Below are 20,134 nucleotides of genomic sequence, written 5' to 3' on the forward strand. Positions count from 1 at the left end.
AGGTCTCTATCAAACAAAAGATGACACGGTGTGGGTTTCCTGCATAGGAACTGCAGCCACTTGCTTAGTAAAAACTTGTACCTAAACTTTTCATGTGAAACAGCAGTTCAGAAACAGGACTTTTTGTTTATTTAGCTTCTGAAGGCTGTTATTAACTCAACAGATTAGATGTGCTTCCCAGATTGAAGCAACCAAACCACATCTTTTAAGCATCATGTAAGACAAGTGAGTTAACTGCTGCCAAATCCCTATTTTTGAGGACTACATAAGCAACAGAGCAGTGCTATAAAAAAAGCAATCTACCAACCAGCTGGCTGTATTAACAAACAAGAGAAGATCCTTTCCCAGCACAACAGGCCCACGACACTATGCAGATATTAAAAGCACTTTACAATTTTGATTGACAGAAACCTGGCCTAAGCAGTTGAGAATTGTGCATTTCATGCAGTCTAAGGTAAAAGCAATGTATTAAATAACTTGGCCCTGATAGAATTTGTCAGGCCTTGCCCTGCTTGACAAGCCTGTGTGTGGCCTGCAGTTTCTCAGGCATGGTGCTGCAAAGAAAGGAAGTGTTACACAAAAGCTGCATTCTCTCTGCTGTTTCCCCCCATCCCTTCTTTGCACAGGATCTTCTGCCTTTGTCTGTGTGTACATAAACCAGGGAAAAGCTCCAGTTTCTGAACACCAGTAGTCAGGACTTCTGGAAAACAGCTATTCCAGTCATTTGTACATGTAAGCTATTGCTTACATTCCTCTTCTATAATTATATTTCTATAGAACTGTTTTTTAAGATGTAGAGAATTTTGGAAGCATTTATAAACCAGCCAGCATATTTATAAACAAAGTTTTTTATTAATAAAATGTTTACACCTTTTTATTTTTTTTTTGCACAATACATCAGACTGGTAGTGATTTAGCATGTTATTACACTATAAAAGTTTATTATGAATGCTTAGGCTGAAAAGGCTGTTTACATTATGTCAAATCAACATTTCTTTATTTTCATTCTATGCACTATATGGGAGTGTAACGACTCAAACAAAAAGGAGAGAACAAAAGCCTGGTTTTCCTCATTAGCATCTACAAACCAACAATACAGACAAACCTGTACACGCTCTCAGGACCAGCCCAAGAGAAGACTAAAAAAAGTCTCAAAACATTCATAAGCTTGGGAATTCATCACTACAATATTTCATCACTAGTAATCTGACTACACTTCATGCAGTGAAGCAATGGGTGGAAATTTGTGCAGTTTACAGTGCTGCAAATGCTCTGTAACTTTGAGCGGCTTACGTTTGTTTTAGTTAGAGATAACAGAGTAAGAAGGCACAGACCTTTCAACCCTTGTAACAGGTTAACCCATCCTAGAATGAAAAGGCAGAATGTGGTTATGAGTGACAAGAATTGCTGATACAAAGGTTAACATTAACACATTTCACAGGCAAACATTTACGACACTGCAAGAGCTCTACGCATATCAGGTTATTTTTGGGTCCTGAACACACAAATGCAGTTTCTAATTCAGAGAAACCCCTTTTTTTTTCCTTCATTGTCCTCAGTGTGGGGGGCTACAAGTGGGAAGATTGCCAGGAAATCTTAAGCATCTTAGCCTCAGAAATGCAATCCATTTCTGTGCCTTAAATCAACTCACCATCACAGTGTCAGTGTTGGATACACAATTTCAGAAAGAGGAAGTACAAGAAAGAAAGTTAAAATACAGAGGAGTGGACTAGAGGTGAATGTGCTTTTAGCCTTCATTATGTGGTAAAATACAGTCGTGGCACAGGTCTCAGCTGCTGTAACAGTTTCATAAGGCTGTGCTAATGAATTACCCTTTTGCTTACAAGTATTTGCTGCTGTGACAGATACTTCTAGAACTTTGTGGTAAAAGAAACACTCACCACCTATACTTGTCTAAATCCCAGAAGGAAACAAAGAACTAATTGCCAAGAAAACATAATGGATTTAATAGGAAATACATACTGTAACATGAGTAAAAGTGAGGCAAGATAGTAGCAGTGAATCTATCAAGGTGTCAGAGTTACAGAATATTCAAGTGCAACAACTGGATGGAGTATCACACCCACAGTGATGAAGAGCATGACAGAAGAGTGGTCCATGTCCTTCAAGATTTGAAAAAGTTGGTTTGTTCAGTAATATGTATGTGAAAACATCAACAAAAGCCAAGCAAAGCAAACCTCAACTTTCTTAAAAGACCATCTTTACAAAGGTAATTAGCTCCTTAAATAAAATTTATACTTAGTGTTTAACCAAAAATTTAGGTACATCAATTTGCAGGTTGATGTAACAGGAACAGCAAAATTGTTTCTTCTAAGAAGTCTTTATTCTACACTGAGAAAAGTCATCCTACTGCCTCAATTCTTCATGTAAAATAGGGAGCACCGTAACTCTCAGCCATTAGAACTTTTCTGGGTATTTCTGAATAGCTCTTTATAGCATGTACACTCTGACAACACTATGATAAAAATTCAGGGTTGGGTGGGGTGGGAGGAAATGGAGTAAGGGAAGGAGGAAAAAGCTGACCCTAGGAACATTTTGACATGTCAGAGGCTAAACTCATAAGCATTCTTTGATTTCAGGATAGTCTTATATCCCTTGAAAGATGTGTTATCTGTGACACTTTAGGGATAAAGTCTGGTAATGCTTGTTCAATTTTTTCCAAGTCGTGCATTTTTGACTGTAGCTGAGCAAGAAGTGGTTTGCATTCAGACTTTTGAGACCTCCACAATATCAAAAGGTGTTTTTCAGAAACAAACATTAGTGTCAGAAGGCCTAAAATAATTTTAGGGAATTATGTTTTGGCACCTGAATTTTTGTATGATACACAAATATGTATTTTCAAGCATATTCCTTTTGACAAGCTGGAGCCATATGACTCAAAGGAAAACTAACAAGACTATTTTAATACTGGAACCTGTACTTCCATCTTACATTGGTAATTCACACCATCATCATATTTCTGTAAATCTTCTGTCACTTACCATCACTAGGCTGTGATCTATTACCAGAGATGGGATCTGAACATGAAACATCAACAGTTTTCTATAGGGAATTTTTTGCAGATTTTTAGAGACTTAATTCCAAGTACACAATTCTCCTGCTTTGAGTAACTGACTTGTGATGTACAAATCATCTCAGGTGGCTGTACAATGACCTCCTGCTAGAAAAGTTAAGGAAGTTTGTCCTTTTCTTTCAACTATGAACCAAAAAGCCATTTTTAGAGGCTTTAAGTAGTCAAGAGAGATATATGAAGCCTTTTTACAAAATAAGCAGGCAGTGTAGAAGTTGAAGCCAGTGAATTATGCAGGTTCTCCTCGTGCTGGAGATGATTTTGCTCTGCTTGTCTGTGGCTATTGCTGCTGAGTGAGGTTCACTCCAGGGTGAGGAGCTCCACTGTTCTGACAGCTTCTGTCCTGTAAATCATCCATTCCTGTGCAGATTGCTGACACAGCTCACCACAAATAGCCTACACCATCCTTAACACACACTAAAGGCTGTTTCACAAGCAAGTAATTCAAACATCACTGCTAAAGCTTCTTTTTCCAACTAGTAATGTGTTACACTGGAACTAAACACTAATGTGAAGGAATAATTTAACCTTAACAATGTAACAAAAAAAATCTTGCTGAGGTCAACTTTTAAACCATTCAAGATTTTCACTGTGAATTACTTTTTGATAATTAAAATGAAGCTTTAACCAAGATTGTAGTTCTCCCTCAACCAGGTTAAAGGATTAGACTTCCAAATCAATAAGTAGGTCCTGTCTCCTCTCCTCTCACTCTCTTCCCAAGCAAGTAAATAATCCTTCTTGAGCAGGCTGGTAGCATTAAATGTAAAGCCACACATCAAAGACTCCAGTCTGCATAAAACATCCCTCTAAACCATTAACTGTCTGATCCTGCAGCACTTAAAGGAAGGGTCTCACTGATGTCAGCAGGGATCTGGAGTGCAGTGATCTGTTGGACCTAAAACATTCTTTACCTTCACAGTAACAGCAAAAGTTGTTAGAAATGTCTTAGAACTTTTCAAAGCACCTATTTTCAGTAGAATGATTACTAAATGCTACTAAATGTCAGCTTCCAAATTTCACCTTCTTGGGTACTTGACATACCAGTTTTCAGCATGTATATAAAATATCCTACAAAACTACCACAGCACAGATTGACAACCTGGCAAGTCAGCTAAGTGACTGTTTCAATAGAGGGTCAGATGAAGACATCTTCCAAAACCTGGAAAGCACATTCAAGTTGCTCCAAAGCTTAAGAATGAAATATTTATCAAATTATATTTTTGTTCAATTCTGTAACTCTCATGAGAAGGAACTGGTGGTGTCTAGAAGTTGCAATAGTCATATTTTTCCAGCTAAAAATGCTCTGGATCAATGATATAACATACACCTCGTTACATTTTTACATACATGACAGTTGGCCCTTTCAAACATGTTCTGCAGAAATTAATCTGTGCAATGTGCTCTGGGATGATCCTGCTTGAGCAGGGAGGTTGAACTAGATGACTGTGGTCCCTTTCAACCTGAACCATTCTGAGATTGTGTAATCCCCTTTGACAGTATCTGAAAGTTGAATCTCTCTGATGAGCTCCACTCATTAGACAGAAAGATATGGTGGAATAAAACTTTAATCCTGAGCTTTTTAAACAACTTCTTACCAGGAAAAAAGTTTTTAAAAATTTAGCTGGAATGGTTGACAATCAGCACTCCAAACACTTCAATACCAATGTATCTCCAAATAGAGAAGCTATGTTAGGACAAAATATAATCAATTCCAGCAAGCCTAGTGCAAGATCAAAGCAACTGATCTAACAAATTATTAATACAAAAGAAACCACTTTTCTCCACCAAAAATGAAACAATGAGCATGTGCATCTCATGCAGGGAAGATTGCATTCCAGCATTCAGCAGGGCCAGTGATCAATAAACACTTATCTGGACTCAAAAGAACTTACATCAACTGTCTGTCTTTTTAAATAGGCAAGTATTAAGAAGCAGCCTCACTCCAGGGCTGGCAGCTTGGACAATCTGGAACACTGGCTGTTACACTTTACCTGCAGCAATTCAAGATCAGAACTGCAGAGAGAGTAGGGTGTATACCCATGAAGTTGGATTTCTTGGGCTCTCTAGAAGCATGGAGCCTGTGGAACTATGGCAAAGAAGGCAGAATTGGCAATGCAGGCAGGGTAAGGAAAAGGCATGACAAAAATGTAGTCACCAAATATCATTAAACTCACTGACCTGTCCAAAAACCTCAATGTACCAGTTTGCCTGTTCTGCTCCAGCTCTCCAAGAATTTTCAGTAACACAAATGAATCTGAAGTACAAGTCCTTTCATTTCTTACAAATTTTCCTACATTTCCTTCAGAGAAAATACTTGCGATGATAGAAAACCAGATTAAAAAAAAGAGTAAGCATCATCATGAGCTTAGTTGGATACTAAAGCTAACCAGCATATTTTAGTATATACTCAAGTCTATTAAGCTCTTTTTCTTCAAAAGTATAAAAGTTTCTCACTAGTGCTGGTAAGAAACAAAAAGTAAAAATAAATAAAATAGCACAAACAGGTATGGTCAACCTATAGTTTAATTGAAAGCCTACTAAAACCCATACAGAATAAGCTAAACACTGATTTGCTAAAAACCCTCACAGATGAAAAACCCCAGGAACCAAGAGGTAACGATCTACATTACCACATGTCTTAAGGTTACTTCCTATGTGTATTCTTGTGCCTAAAATAGGAAAGACTGGGTGCACCCCAGATGAAAGCTTGTTCAACAGACAGGCCTCATGCTGCCCCAACGGGATGTTCTATTGGCCCTTTCAAATGTCATTGAAAGAGAAAGACTTTCATCTGCCTCTGGATTAACTCACAGTGACAATACCTAAAATGCAGGAAAAAACCCCTGATGGAGATTCCCCAAGAGTTTATCCCTAGGTGTGGAATGGAAGGAGTGTAGAAGATTGTATTATTTTTTACTATTTTTACATAATTTATAACACTTTAAACACTGGTCTCATAAATATAATATGAACACTTTACACATGCCAAACAATTAAAAGCTTTCCCCAAAACCTTGTAGGTCTTATCAGAACCACTGGCAGCATCTGTTTACAGCATCTCTTTTTAGTCAGTAACCACTTCATCTAGTCAGATCTACAAGTAATTTTCTTTAACCAACATCTTAATATTAAAAAAACTTGTAACAACAAAAAGATGCCTATAAGCATACCAGTTTGCCTTAAAGTGATTACAGTCAGCATGAAAAAGAAGATTGTCTGTGGTTTAAGATCTGTTGCTTGTGTCCCCACCCCCAGTGCAGATCATCCTTAAATAAAAAGTGCAAATGGGATTTGGGGACTGGATGGACTGATTTGCCTACTATTTGTCTTCAGTTGCTTATTCTGTAGCCATCTCACGTCAACTATCCCATCATACTTTGCATTAGCTACACCAAAATTTGAAATAAGGCTCACTGAAGAAAAGGAAGAAATGACATCTAACTTCCAGACTCCTCCTAACCCAATCTCCCACAAAAGTGCTCATTTCCCTTTATACAAAAAAACCTCCCAAAACCTTGATTACAAAAACTACGAAAACATTTCAGTTCTACCATCCACGTAGTCAGCTTCCAATCAAGCAAGGCCAAAGAAGTGATGATGGATTCCCTTTGAATGCAAGAGACACTGCACGCTGTGGAAGCCAGCAGGCTGCCCTGACCACCGCAGTCTTTTCTGCGCGCGCACAGGTGTCAGACGAGCCGGTCCCTTTCTGGGGACCTCGGGTGTACGAACACCAGCAGATAAAGATCTAAGACTGATAATATAAACCCAACGTGAACTATTAACTTCCAAGACCACCTACTGTATAAAATTTGACTTTCTAAAGGGGTCAGTCAACAGCAGCTGCGCTTTGTCACCGATGGCTGTCGTCGAAGTTTGAAGCCCTTCCCACTGGAAGCGGGGTTGGTGTCAGTGGATGGAATTCTGCGACCTACAAGGAGGCAGGAGAAAGAAATATATAGGAAATGTTATACTTGAAACTAATTCTAAGCATCCGGTGTATGCTCTGTATGCAAAAATGTGCCTTCAATTAGCTATAGGTCACTAGGGATGACATTCCTGCCCAGCAGGATGGCAGCAACAGTCTGTGTTATGTCTGTAAGAGGGATGGCTGCACAAAAGGACAGCAGAGGCTGTTTGAAGTTAATTTAGCAGCAGTTACACTTCAGATTCATCTAGACCTGGATAGCTAAGCTGTAAAAGCACTTGGAGAATACTTTGCAGGATGCAATACCATCTGGAATAGCTTGAGAACAACCATCTTGACCTGGATTTCCACAGATTACCTGCATAAGGCTTAACAAAGGAGTGCTTGTAGAGAGAGCTGCTTTACTCATCTCATCAGTCTTTAAAATGGACTGTTCCTGGTTGAGCATTCTCTTCCGAGGAAGATTTATGATTTTTTCCCCCCATAATTTATTCAAGATCAATTTTAGAGAGCAACTATTAAGTCAATAAATCAGGAAGCTAATCTACAGCACATACTTTTTACATCAGCTTCAATATAGTCAACTGCTTCTATAGACCCTATTTTTTTTCTTAAGTCTGATATTTCTGTAGTTAGTCCTCTTTTCACAAACAGGCTGACACACCTGCACATTGGTGCTACTACTTGACACATATCCTCCAAATAATATTGCACAGAATTCACTTTGGAATACCGTCTGCTTTTTATTCCTACATATAAAAAGTATCATTGTTGTCCTCACCACAAATGGGACAGAAAAGATTTGCAATTTAATATAAAAAACCCCCAAGGTACTATGAACATACTTGAGGAAAATCTACGTACAGTAGTTGCTATTCCCCATGCAGTAATCTGGCATTTATGAATTTCTGTATTTTTAAAAATACACTTTTTTAGCCTAAGTACAAGCACTAAGAGTGAGAACTTAATTTCTTTTCTCAGATGTATAAAGTCTGGATCGTCCTCATGCCATTTCCTTCCTCTTCCATAACCTTGGAAGTACTAATTGGAACATTCAATAACAGACATGGTAAGATGACACTGACTTCTGACATGGGTACCCGGCCTGCTATTTATCCAGCAGCATCACAGTAGGCTGAAAACCTCTAGAAGGAATATTTAGAGGTCATTAGGTGACCAGAAATTCGTGCAGCTCATTCTGCAGTTTGTAATTTGTCAGATTGTAATGAATTTAGTATAAAGTCTGTAAATTTTCACTGAAACAGCACAGAAAGTAATATAGAAATAAAAATTCTATTCAAGTTTTTTGCAGAAGAAAGTGCATGAACTGTTTAAATACTTACTAATTTCTATAAAGAGTTCATTGATGTTTATTGCATTTTTCGCACTTGTCTCTACAAATATTGCATGAATGGAATCTGCATAGTCTTTAGCATCTTTTTCCATGACTTCTCTGTGAAAAAAAAAAAAAACAACAAAGAAAAATTCATGAATGCAAAAGAACCCCATTACTCAAAACCTTAAGGGACAGATAAAGTTTTTAAGTGTCTCCTATAATGAATATTTTACCTGTTTAGCATCACAGTGCTCCCTCATGCTGAAGCTGATGCTCATTCTTTACTCTGTGCTGTCTCCCTGCCTTGAGGTATGAGCACAGTCATGAACTATCCAAGGCCTTAATCCATCTGCAGTGATTTTGTCTGGAGTGCTCTAAGCTTAGGTCTGCAATCAATCCTTCTGGTGTGTTATTCATCCCACCAGCTTTATATGTCCTAAGAAGATCCTAAAGCAGTATTTCCAGTCATGCTGTGCATTTCTTATGACTGTTTACAAAATCAAAGTATCTCCCAACACTGCACAGCATTTACTTTGCATGAATATGCAGCTATAAAAAAGGAATATTTTTATACCGAGCACACAGAGGTGTACAAGTTATTCTGCACCCCAAAGTAGGCAAGTTGATGATTCTGTATCTTTTCTTAAACAAAATGAAAAATACAAACCCCTGTAGCTGTAGGGAGGTCTGGACTTTATGTTGTATCACTTCACATACAATTTCTACAACACACAGGCTACTTTCAGTAATGAGGGACTTTAGGATATCAAGAGCATGGACTTTGAGCAGTGACTCAAATATTGCCTCTGACTGAAGTACAAGGAATCTTCCTCATTAGCTTGAAGAGCAATGTTTACACTTATGATGCCAGCTGAACATGTGAGATGTGAGTTCTGTTCTAAATAATTTTACACTCTATTTCCTTCAAAAGACATACTACTTCTAATGAAAGTTATTAGAGCTCACTAGATAACGTCTAGGTATTAACAATTTGTAAGACCATACTCAGAGCCACCGTTGCAGTGGTTCTTTAAACATATAACCAGCTGTCTCCTTTGAGACACCAGCTGTGGTGCCTTTTCCAGCAAAACCTAAACCCAAGAAGTTTACACACACCTTCTTTCTGAATTTTGGCTTATTTAACCAGGACATCAATAAAAAAGGCCTTCTTTTGTTTTTAGTACATGCCTTCCTGAAAGTTTGGCTGTTCATAAAGTTTCTCAAGAGCTTTTCCCGCTCTCTGCAACTATTTTGGCCACAGCCAATTCCACCCCAATATTTAAGCAGGGAAGGAAGGCACCTGAACAAGCAAGTTAGGAAAACCTACACAATGCTTTCCAACAGGCTTGGTGTTTTTCCTAACAAAATGAGGTGCTACAGACTGACAGGGGCACTTCTTGTAAAGTGAGGTAAACAGCTTCTATTACACTATAGTTTCACAGGCAGTTTAGGTTTGTATTACTTGGCACTGCCACCAGAAAAGGTAATCCTGTCTCCCTATAAACTGCTCATTCCTAACTCTGCTATCCCCACACCGTTATGCCAGTAAGGGTTCAGGGTGTGAGAAAGATAAATATACTTGGATCAGTTTTCTTTTTTTTTCAAGGGTTAGTTTTAATCTGGATCCATTTTACAGCCCAATTTACTGCCCAATCACACGTGTACTCACACCAGCACGGGGGAGGAAGTGGGTGAGACCATCCAAGGGCAGACTAACCACATCTGACAGCAGAAACAGCTCAAGCCCCATGTCCTCTGACAGCAGAAACAGCTCAAACTCCTTGTGAGATGGCAACACTAGAGCAGGACAGCTTAAATTGTTCTATACCTTTCAGCTGCTCTAAAATCTTAAAATATTTAATGCTACAGCTTAAGGAAAACCCTCAAAATTGACAGCAATTATTTACCTGACATCATTAAGATCACACTTATTTCCTGCAATAGCTACAACAATGTTGGGAGGTCCATGCTGGCGAAGCTCTTTAACCCAGTTCTTTAACGTTGAGAAAGTTTCCTAATATGGAAAAAAAAAAAAAAGGAAGAAGATTGAAGGAATTAAGAAATTAAGAGTCAGGATTGGCCCATGACACAAATAAAAAAACCCAGAAATTGTAATGCTGGGTCAAGATCAAGTTTCTTACCTCTTTTGTGATGTCATACACTATAATGGCTGCTGCTGACCCTCGGTAATACATCGGAGCTAAAGCACGAAACTGGAAGAAAGACAGCAGACAACATAAACCTGATCTTCCACTGACCTCCAGAACCTCACTATCATTAGTATTACTATTGAAAAAAGTGAAAACCAAGATCACAGCAGTGAAAAACTTTCCTTTACAGTCACAACTAGTCTGTGCAGTAGAGCACGTAATCTCCCAGGAAGGCATTGTTCTCCTAAGGCCAGGCAATAAATCGTGTGGGGCTCAGCAGCACCTACTGCAAACAGCAGGAAGGCAAAACTTGATCTTGTTTTGCCTAGATTAGAGCCTCTCCCTTAACACTGTCTACACAAACATGCACGTGCTCGACTTTAAACACCAAACAAGGGCAAAAATGCAAGGAGTAGCAAGGTCAACTTTGACTAAGATGAAAATGTTAAGAAAACTAGCATATATTAATTGTGATCTGAAATGTTCAGAAGCTGCTGTCAACTTCTAGCCCCATGGATCAGTCATCAGGCTTAAATGCTAGAAATGTTGATTTCTTCAGAATCTAAATTATGGCTTTAAGGATTTTGCTTCAGTTTTCCCCTCAAATTTAGAAGCATGTTTAAACCAAAAAACTGCAAAAGTCCACAACTATGTACCCTGTTGCAAGCAGAGCTTTAAGGAAAACACTAGATAAAAGGTTGTAGTAATTTTCTTGTGATTTTCAGAATTAAATCTACAGCAGGTCTGTTTGCTTTGTAGGGCTGTACCTTTGAGTGGACAGAACCTTATGCATCCAGTGCTAAAAAAAAGAGTGCTTAAGTACACAATCAGGTTGCATCAAAAATATCAATGAAGCATTCTTAAGAACAGTGGGATATTCTGCCAACTTTTAAAAAGCCAAGACAACTAATCTTGCAACCAGAACTCGCCTTCAAAGTGCAGAGTAAACTGCATGTATTGGTTTCATGTAAGCTTTATGATTTAGAGCTTTTGTGCATCTTATTACTCAGGGTAAAAATAATGAATTGGATACAGTTTTTCATAAAGGCTTATTCATTTCTAATAAAATACCAATTTCCTTTTGCTTAGTACAGTTCAACTGAGAGCAATATAATAAATCATAAAAATCTTGCTATAAAGCAGAATTCCAGACCATTTACATTTGGCTCTCAAATTCTGTTTTGAAAATAGGATTTTGAATGCAAAGTTCAGAATATAAAAATATTTAATAGTGGGAACGGGAAACATGGGCAGGCATTCAGTTCACATTGGGACATAATCCCTCTCTTCCTTCCAAGTACTAAAATATAAAGGGAAACATATTTGGTAAACCACCACTTGGACTGGTTGCAACCTGGCTTTTTGATTATTTCACTATTTACATTGGGAATAAACCAACTTTCACTTGCTGATTTTGTATTACTCTCATTTCCTGTCTGCTAACACTTAGATACTTTTTTCCACCTAAGCAGTCGGCAGATAAAATATATTAACAAAACAGATGTTACCAGAAACACTTGATTTTCCTTTTGCAATTTTTCCAAAGACTTCAGCTTGCCCCCCAGCCTCCAATTTGTGTTTTGAAAGAATTATTAATGTAATTATGCAGGGAAACTCAAAACTGTTAGGTAAGAAGGCAAAAATCCTAATTACTGTGAGTGAAGTGTAGAAGAAATGACAGAAGAAATAAGGTACGTGTGTAGATGAGCTGTGTGAATGACTTGGTGCACATTTCCACCTCTGGAACAAGGCTTCCAGCCACCCCAAAGCCACTGAGAGCCAGGGGGTGCCCAGTGCAGTGCAGCACTATTTGCAGCTGGGGCTTTTGAAATGGGAAACAGCAAACACTCCTCAAGAAGCCAGGACTGTGAATTCCATGCATTCCACATCATAGCTCAGCAGAGACATTTCAGTTCCAAGAATGGTGTGGACATTTTTAGGATTTCAGATCTATTCCACAGAGGGAATCCCTTCCATAATTCACTGGCAGATATATTGCATGACCAGAAAACTGTGCTACAGATTTCAAGGCCAGGCAAGTGTACAGCCCATGTGTGACAGCAGTTTCTTCTTTTCTGGAGAAAGAAACCTTTTTGAAGATACTGAATCATTTCAAAGTAAACATCCCTGCACACATCCCTGCACACATTTTCACTGATTTCCTTGGTTATACTGAGGTCTCAAGTGACTTTTCTCAGATATGAAATATAAACTTCACAAGTATCACAGCTCCTGGATCAGAGTCCTGGTAAGACACCTTTACTGTTTTGATTTCAGTAAAGATATTAAGCAACTTGTATGGAAGAAAATTAAAGAGGTATCACTGAGAGTCCAAAAATAGATCAGGAACATGCTGCTGGTCATGTACAGAGATGCTTCCTCAGATTAGATGTGCTGAATGCAAATTACAGGGTCCTCCCATTGCTTGCACAGTTAAAGTGAACAGTATGGAATGCTAAAATGTAATGGATGTTTCCTGCCAAATAGTGGCAGGCAAGTTTATAAAGCTTTTCATTTAAGAGTACCAACCTCTAAAAATTCATACTCTACCTCTCAGAATATCACTTTGCAGCAATAACATTCCAGAATGGGCTACAATGTTCACTTAAGACAAACTATTTACAGCAAATGCTGACTGACTGCTGGGAATGGAAGGGCTCAGGATATTTTTGATAACACAGATACTATTGGACATATTCCTGGGAAACATCCCTGACAGCTTTATATGGTGCTGTTGGAAGGAAATAAATTGTCATTCAAAATCAACAGCACTAAATCACAACACAAATACACTTGAGTTACTTCCTAGCCATCAAGGCTGTTATCAAGCCAAAAAGCTGGCAACTACTCCACCAGGAATCCTAAAGGTCAAGTGCCTGTGGATAGGGATGACTGAGGCTTTACAAAGTGTTTGTTTGGTTTGTTATTATTGGGGGGGTTGTTTTGTTGGTTTGTTTTTTTCTTTGGGCTGTTTCTCGAGCCAATCCTGAAAAGCAGTACAGCTGTATTTGCCAGTTGTTATCCTAAAGTTAAGCCAACCTTTGTCACAGTTACCTCACATCCTAAATAAACTCCTCTTGAGTAATTGGCAGCTGCCAGTAGTTCACTTGCAGTCAAGAAACAGCAAGAATAAGCACTGTTAATACAGCTACTGCAATTTCTACCACTCTTACTAGTAATCCATAAGCAAGCAAGTTCCCTAGCAAAGTCTTCCTTTTAATTCCAAGTAAAAATCATGCAAATTAATTAGCTGGGATTTCATCTGATTAAGTTGTTTCCTTCAAAGCTTTTGTTGCCTCCCCTCAGAACTATGCATGCTGCAGAGATCAAAACCCCAAACTACCAAATTAAAATTTAAATTTCAAAAGAGATTCCTTGACATAGCTTCTAACACCATCAGATTTGATTAGTAAAACTTTACAAAAGAATAAAAGAGTAGTTATCACCTGTAACATTGCTTGAAATTCTGCTTTGGAAAGCCTAAATCTACATCCTACTCACATCTATAACCCTAACAGTGAAGCTAACAGGATGTGTTAGCAGTTGTATATTTTGCCAGAATCAAGGCCTTACTTGTACTATGAAACATGGTAATTCATCTCACTTTGAATCTTGTGTTGCTGCACTGACTGCAAATATTGCACTTGAAGGTTTAAAACTCAGCTAGAAATGGTACTAGAGAGAGCTGCTGGCTTCCCCCCACACCAGCCTTGTCTTCTGTGGAAAGACCATTCCTTTCAGCAAATCTAAACCCAGACTATTGTTTCATAAACTCCTCTTAGGTAATCTTCCTTACCTTTACACTTTAATCACGACAACAATGAAAAAATAAAAACTTATCTACAGCATCCACATCTTGCTAGGAATCTGCATAGAAACAAGTGTTCTAATGCAAATTTGTAAAACCAGATCACTTTGTGACTTTCAGGGGCAGAGTTGAAAACAACCCAAGCTCTGGCCCAAACTTTCTCCACAGATATTGATTTTACTTACCCGCTCCTGTCCAGCTGTATCCCAAATTAGGAATTTATGCAGCTCATTTTGATACTGTACAGTCTTGGTCATAAATGAGGCTCTGAAAAAAATACACAGTTCATACTTTTTGAGAATATCAATACATCCTTAGAACATTCATTACCACCATGAGCTTTCAGAAAGGTTCACATTCCAATAAAAGTGTTTTCCCCACACATAAACACGCAAATTGATGAAGTGTTTCAGATATAAAGGCTGAAATTAAGAGAGAATGAAATTTCCTTTCAGAGACTGACATTCAACTACCAAAACACAACATATTATAGGTTATGTTTATAAGCTTTGGATGAAAACATATAGGATGTATGACCAAAAAACCCAGAAAGGTCAGCCTTTTAACAACATCCTTCCTCACAGCATCACAGAATCACTTCAGTGCACACTGGAAACTTCTGGGGGGAAAGAGGTCAAATTCTTCCCTTTGAATCATCTTTTCCTATCTCTGTACTAACATTCAGATAAGTGCTGGTAAATCCATACCTGGGAATAAAACAGGAGATGGATATCAGTATTGGCAGGTGTTAACAGGACAAAGGAATCAATAGAGTAACTTGCTTGTTGTCTGCACCCTGTACAGCTCCCCAATTACATATTTTAGTTTGTAGAGGCTCTTGGACTTCCAGAAGACAAAAAGATCTCTCCTATTCTCCAGGTTCTTTTCCCCTTGCTCAAATTCTAGACATTTTACAGTTAAATACTGCAAAGTACTTTTGTGGTTTATTTGATCTGCATTAGCTGAATGAGTGTATTTCCCACAAGAACACAAATTCAGTGACCTTACTCTTTTACAAGAGGGAGTCCTTTGCTGTATCTCTCACCTGCAGGCACATTTTTCACTGGAAAAACCACACACTGAATTCAAATCCTTGTACAGCTGGAACTATAGGTGACATAAGTGTTTTAAGTACATGAGATCCTACACTGTGAACACCTCTTGTGTGATTAATTCCTACCACTTGAAAATACTGCAGACTTCCAAACTTGTTCTTCTGTCAGTTTTGACAGGATTGTGAAGACATTGGAGCGTCTTACAGTAGCCCAAACTTGCTGTACAGTCAGACTCAGAGAACAAGAGTGTTTCAGCACGATGAGCATTGAATACCTGAGCCCAGGACTCTGAACTTGAGTTTATCTTGGGGCTTAAGAACCATATAATGATGTCATTGACACTTTTGTAGCAAAAGTAACTGCAGGTTTTGGACTTGTTTCACTACTATAAGAGGACAATTAGCTAGATACACTAAAGAAAAGGAAAGGGAGCAGTTACACAATGTTTCAGCTGTTAAGAGGTAACCTTCTCCCCATTCCTGAAACCCAGATCATTTACCAAATAGTGTATCAATCTCCAAAATTGATTCCTCTTTTAAGAAGCCAAATAGAAAGTAGCAACACCCCTAAAAAAGAAGAGCCTAATTGCAATGCATTTCAATAACATTAATTAGTTGATGTATTTCTGCAATGAGTGAAGAAAACCAAAGTGATACGAGTATCTCTTGTAAAACACAGCAGAGACTTTCACTTCTTTTAAGACTGCTGCAAATTGTGCATCAAATCTGAAGTCTCTGGTCAATATGGAAACAGTTTCTTAAATCATAGATTGCCACTGAATTGATCTTACTTAGTTTCATATACCAAAACATCCCTGTACAGTCAATCTGAACTGAAAAGTTGTGTTTCTGTAATTCACATCACAACTAAACCATCCCCAGTGGTAGCTGACAGGAGGCTAAAGGCTTCTCAAAATCCTTTGGCAATTGGGTCAACAAAACTCTCCAAATTGGAGTTATCCTTGATGACTTTATTAGGAATAATGGCTGTTTTGTTACTAAATTTCCCAGCTGTTTCTCCCAGCCAAGTAGGCACTGTAACTTGTTTGATATTCCTTTTTGATGCTATAATGAAAGCCAAGCTATTCTGCAGTACCTAGAAGTATATGCTGGTTAAATCTGCCCTCAGCATCCTGAGGGGAGAAAAGTTGCAGAATTCTGACAGGGCTTCTGCAGCTGCCTAGATCAGAAATGGAGCAATGAACACTGACAACAACAAAGTGTGATTGCTCAGCTGATTCTAACAGGAATGAAAATAGGACAGGAAACAAGATCATATCTCATGAACTCAAAGACCCAGGGAATAAAGTTGAAACATTCTCAGCTTTAGTTTTGCAAGATGCTCAAAGCTCTTCTAATCCTTTGTCCTTTCCACCTACTAGTCTCAATTAGCAACTAAAAGGTATAAAAATTTTAAAACTTTTTTAATTTTAATATTAAAATTTAAAAAGTAAAAATTAATTTACTTTAAGTTTTTGGACTGTGTATCTTGTTGGAGATTCACATAATCCCTGCATTTGGGCAAGTTTTGAATCATTTATATAGCAAATTACCAAAATAACCAGTCCTCAGACCAGTGAATGATTTTGCTAAGGCTGGTAAAGGCTAGATTTTCAGTCTGTCATTTCAAGTAGCTATAATGATCTCAGTACTGTCAATAAACTTCTGTTAATAGAGAAATTTAAACAAAAGCAAACTTCTACAGAACATTCTGCAGTTCGATGTCAGTAATTGTACTCAAGAAAAGAGGGGGGGTGTAAGGGAAAAGAGAGAGATCACAGAGACCCCAATTTTTCAGAAGGACAGGATGAGACACAGCTGATCTTTATCAGCAGGATCTTTTTGGTTGAAGCTGTAGCAGAGCCTGTGTGTCTCCTGAGACAGGAAGTTGTACTGACACCCCCACACACCTCTTGGCATCAAGCAAAGGCTGTCCTCCCTTAAGCAAAAAATTGGTTCTGATAAAGGTAGCCTAAAAGACACTTACTAAGCAAAAAAAAAAAAAAAAAAAAAAAAAAAAAAAAAAGACAGCAAAAGAAATAAAAAATCCAGCCACTCCAAGAATTCCTGATGCTTGCCCTTCCTTCTATCCATTCAAAGATTTGGGATCAATAATGTTGCTACTCTGAGGCTCAAATTTCAAATATCCCCCTTACCTATGAGACCAACTGCAAATCCAGTTTCATCAGTTAGATTTGTGTGTGCATTGCATACAGATGTGTAACATTTTACCTAATTAATGGCTAGTCCTACCTGAATTAGTATGTTAACCACCCTCAAAAACCTAGGAGACTTATAGTACTTGAGTCTTAAAAAAAAAGAATTAGAAACCATGGAGTTGCATAATAATTAGAATTTGAAATTTAAGGGTTGTGCATGAGAAAAGCATGCTGTCCCTTTAGCAGAAGCCTCTGAAGTGTAATTTATTCATTGTTAGCTTAGATTAACAATGCAAAAATGGGTCCAGACCTTACACTTGAAAATGGAAGCTGCAGGAGTGCTGAGAACACTCCTACATGTCCTGAGGTAGCTCACAAGCTTAATTAAGGCTGCAGTTATGTTTATTACCACATTTAGCTGCCACACACGGAGAACTCCCAAGTGATCTATTCAGGTAATTTCATTTGATTCTTGCATAATTCACATTTACTTCATTTAGTTTCTTACCCTATTGTTGGGTTGATGTTGGGATCAAAGCTATCTTCAACAAATCTCCACACGATACTTGATTTGCCCACACCAGTGTCCTAAAGAAAGAACAGAAACAGTTGAAAGTGGTATTAATTACTATAGACAGAGGATTCTTTTAGTCCTCAAATCCTGCAGTACACTGCAGTGAATAACACATTCCTGCAGAGAATCTCAGAGAAGTTGTGAAATACTTCAGGTATTATCTTCATTTAGTAGAAAATGAAAGGTCTGTAACAAGTTACAGTTTTCTAAACAAAATAGTTAAGATTTTTTTTGAAGGACCACAAAAATCTGCATTCACACTTATTATTACTCAAACTTTGGGCTTTTTTACAAAGCTATGCATCTTCCAATGGAACAGCAGTGGGAAAAGACCACTTTTGGTAAAATATACAGCAATTCAGTATGGCTCACCAGGATGGAGGACCAGTGGAGTACGTGAAATTATACAAGTGTGACACATGCATTCAACCTCTGACTAATGCTGTCCCACCCTGCTTAATGAAAGACTTGAAATTTCTTCTGTGACACACCTGAAACATGTTACTAATGCAACTCTACAGTGCTAAAAATGGTGAAGGAGGAAACAAACCATGAAAATTCTGGATTGTGTATATTTTTGCATCACTGACTCCATGGTTAAAAAGCAAAAGATACAGAGAAGTCACATTTAGAAGTGACATTAAACTCTTAGTGGTAAAACACTTCCCAGCAGAAGCTGGACATTTGAAATTGTATTTTATTTAAGATGTGTGAAAACGTTTTGCTTTACATTTCCTGAGTCATTAAAACTTTAAGAAACAAACCCCTGAGGAATTGCTTCACTTAAAATGAAGTTTTACATCATTCATGCTTTTTTTAAAAACTCCTGAATATTGCAGTAATTTGGGTACACTATTGTTCCTCTTGCCTCTTGAGAAAAAGCACATTATCATAGCGCTGTATTTTACACTGTTTGCAGTCTCACTAATCAGAGCAAATCTTAAAAAGAGAAACACAAATGTGGTTCCTGGCTGGGGGAGTTCAAGGACAAGTTTTCCTGGGTGCTTATTCTCCTTTTCTTCCGTGACAAAAGGTTTCTCAGGCCAGGTGAACACAAACAGTAGTTACCCCAAATACCTTCATAACACGAAGGGCGCACAAACACATAATCTTCCCCTCTGAAGGGCAATGGGGCCACTTAGAAGCAGAAAACAACTCTGAACAGAGGGTTTTGATGCTGCTGGTGACACCTCCACCTGTTCAAGGTGGATCTCTCTGACCAAACCAAGCTAACACACAGCTTCATACCCTTCAATTTTTAAACTTCTGCTTCGCTTCGCGCCACGTCTCCTCATTCCACCACCTGCAAGACTTTCCTACAGACGTTCTTAGACTATAAGTTCAGGCCCCTCCCTCTCTCCCACCACTTTGATTTCAGGTGCTTCTATTTATTTTCTGGACTCCAACCCCGAAAGAGCCTGGGAGGAAGAGGGAAGCACGCATTAGACACTCGTGTTTCCTCTCCTTTTTTTTTTAAAAAAAAGGAGAACAAGGCAGAAAAGGAGCGATATTGACCCCTGGCAGACGCCTCCCTCGCGGAGGGGAAGGCGCGTCCGCCCGGTTCCCTTAGAGGGACCGGGCGAGGGCCGCGCAGCGCCCGGGGAGAGCTCCCCACGCTCGGCACCTCTCCGGGTTCTGACAGAGGCTCTCCAGGCTCTGAGAAAAGCTTTCCGCCATCGCCACAGAGCCTCTCCAGCTTCTGACAGAGGCTCTCTGCCATCGCCAGAGGCTTCCAGAGCTCTGACAAGAGGCTCCCCGCCACCACAGAGCCTCTCCAGCCGGCCTCTCATTCCGCTCCCACCCTCCCTCCCGCCGCCCAGCACTTACCCCCAAAAGGCAAACTTTCAGCTCCCTCAGAGCCATGGCCGGGCGGGCAGCGCCTTCAGCGAGCGCCTGAGACGCGGCCCAGCACGATCATCGCCGTCCCCGCGGCGGCCGCCCCCCGCCCGCCCCGGTTACCCGCACACCGCGCTCCTCCTCAGGCTGCGCGGACGCGCCGCCATCTTGGGCGGCCGCCGGAGTCCCCGCCCGTGC

The 20,134-nt window shown here is 39.1% G+C and overlaps 1 protein-coding gene across 1 annotated transcript; it reads right to left on the reverse strand.

Moving 5' to 3' along the window:
* Window positions 1-830: 830 nt before the first annotated feature.
* Window positions 831-20,086, reverse strand: RAB22A (RAB22A, member RAS oncogene family). Its single transcript, XM_053958673.1, has 7 exons — window positions 19,928-20,086; window positions 18,035-18,114; window positions 14,499-14,580; window positions 10,497-10,568; window positions 10,263-10,369; window positions 8,363-8,472; window positions 831-7,022 (listed from the first exon to the last, which is right to left on the reverse strand). Exons 1-7 carry the CDS (start codon window positions 19,961-19,963, stop codon window positions 6,925-6,927), a joined length of 585 nt encoding a protein of 194 aa, XP_053814648.1. The 5' UTR covers window positions 19,964-20,086; the 3' UTR covers window positions 831-6,924.
* Window positions 20,087-20,134: the final 48 nt, after the last annotated feature.

Source organism: Vidua chalybeata, chromosome 17, assembly GCF_026979565.1.
Source record: "Vidua chalybeata isolate OUT-0048 chromosome 17, bVidCha1 merged haplotype, whole genome shotgun sequence".
In the NCBI taxonomy this organism is placed as follows: Eukaryota; Metazoa; Chordata; class Aves; order Passeriformes; family Viduidae; genus Vidua; species Vidua chalybeata.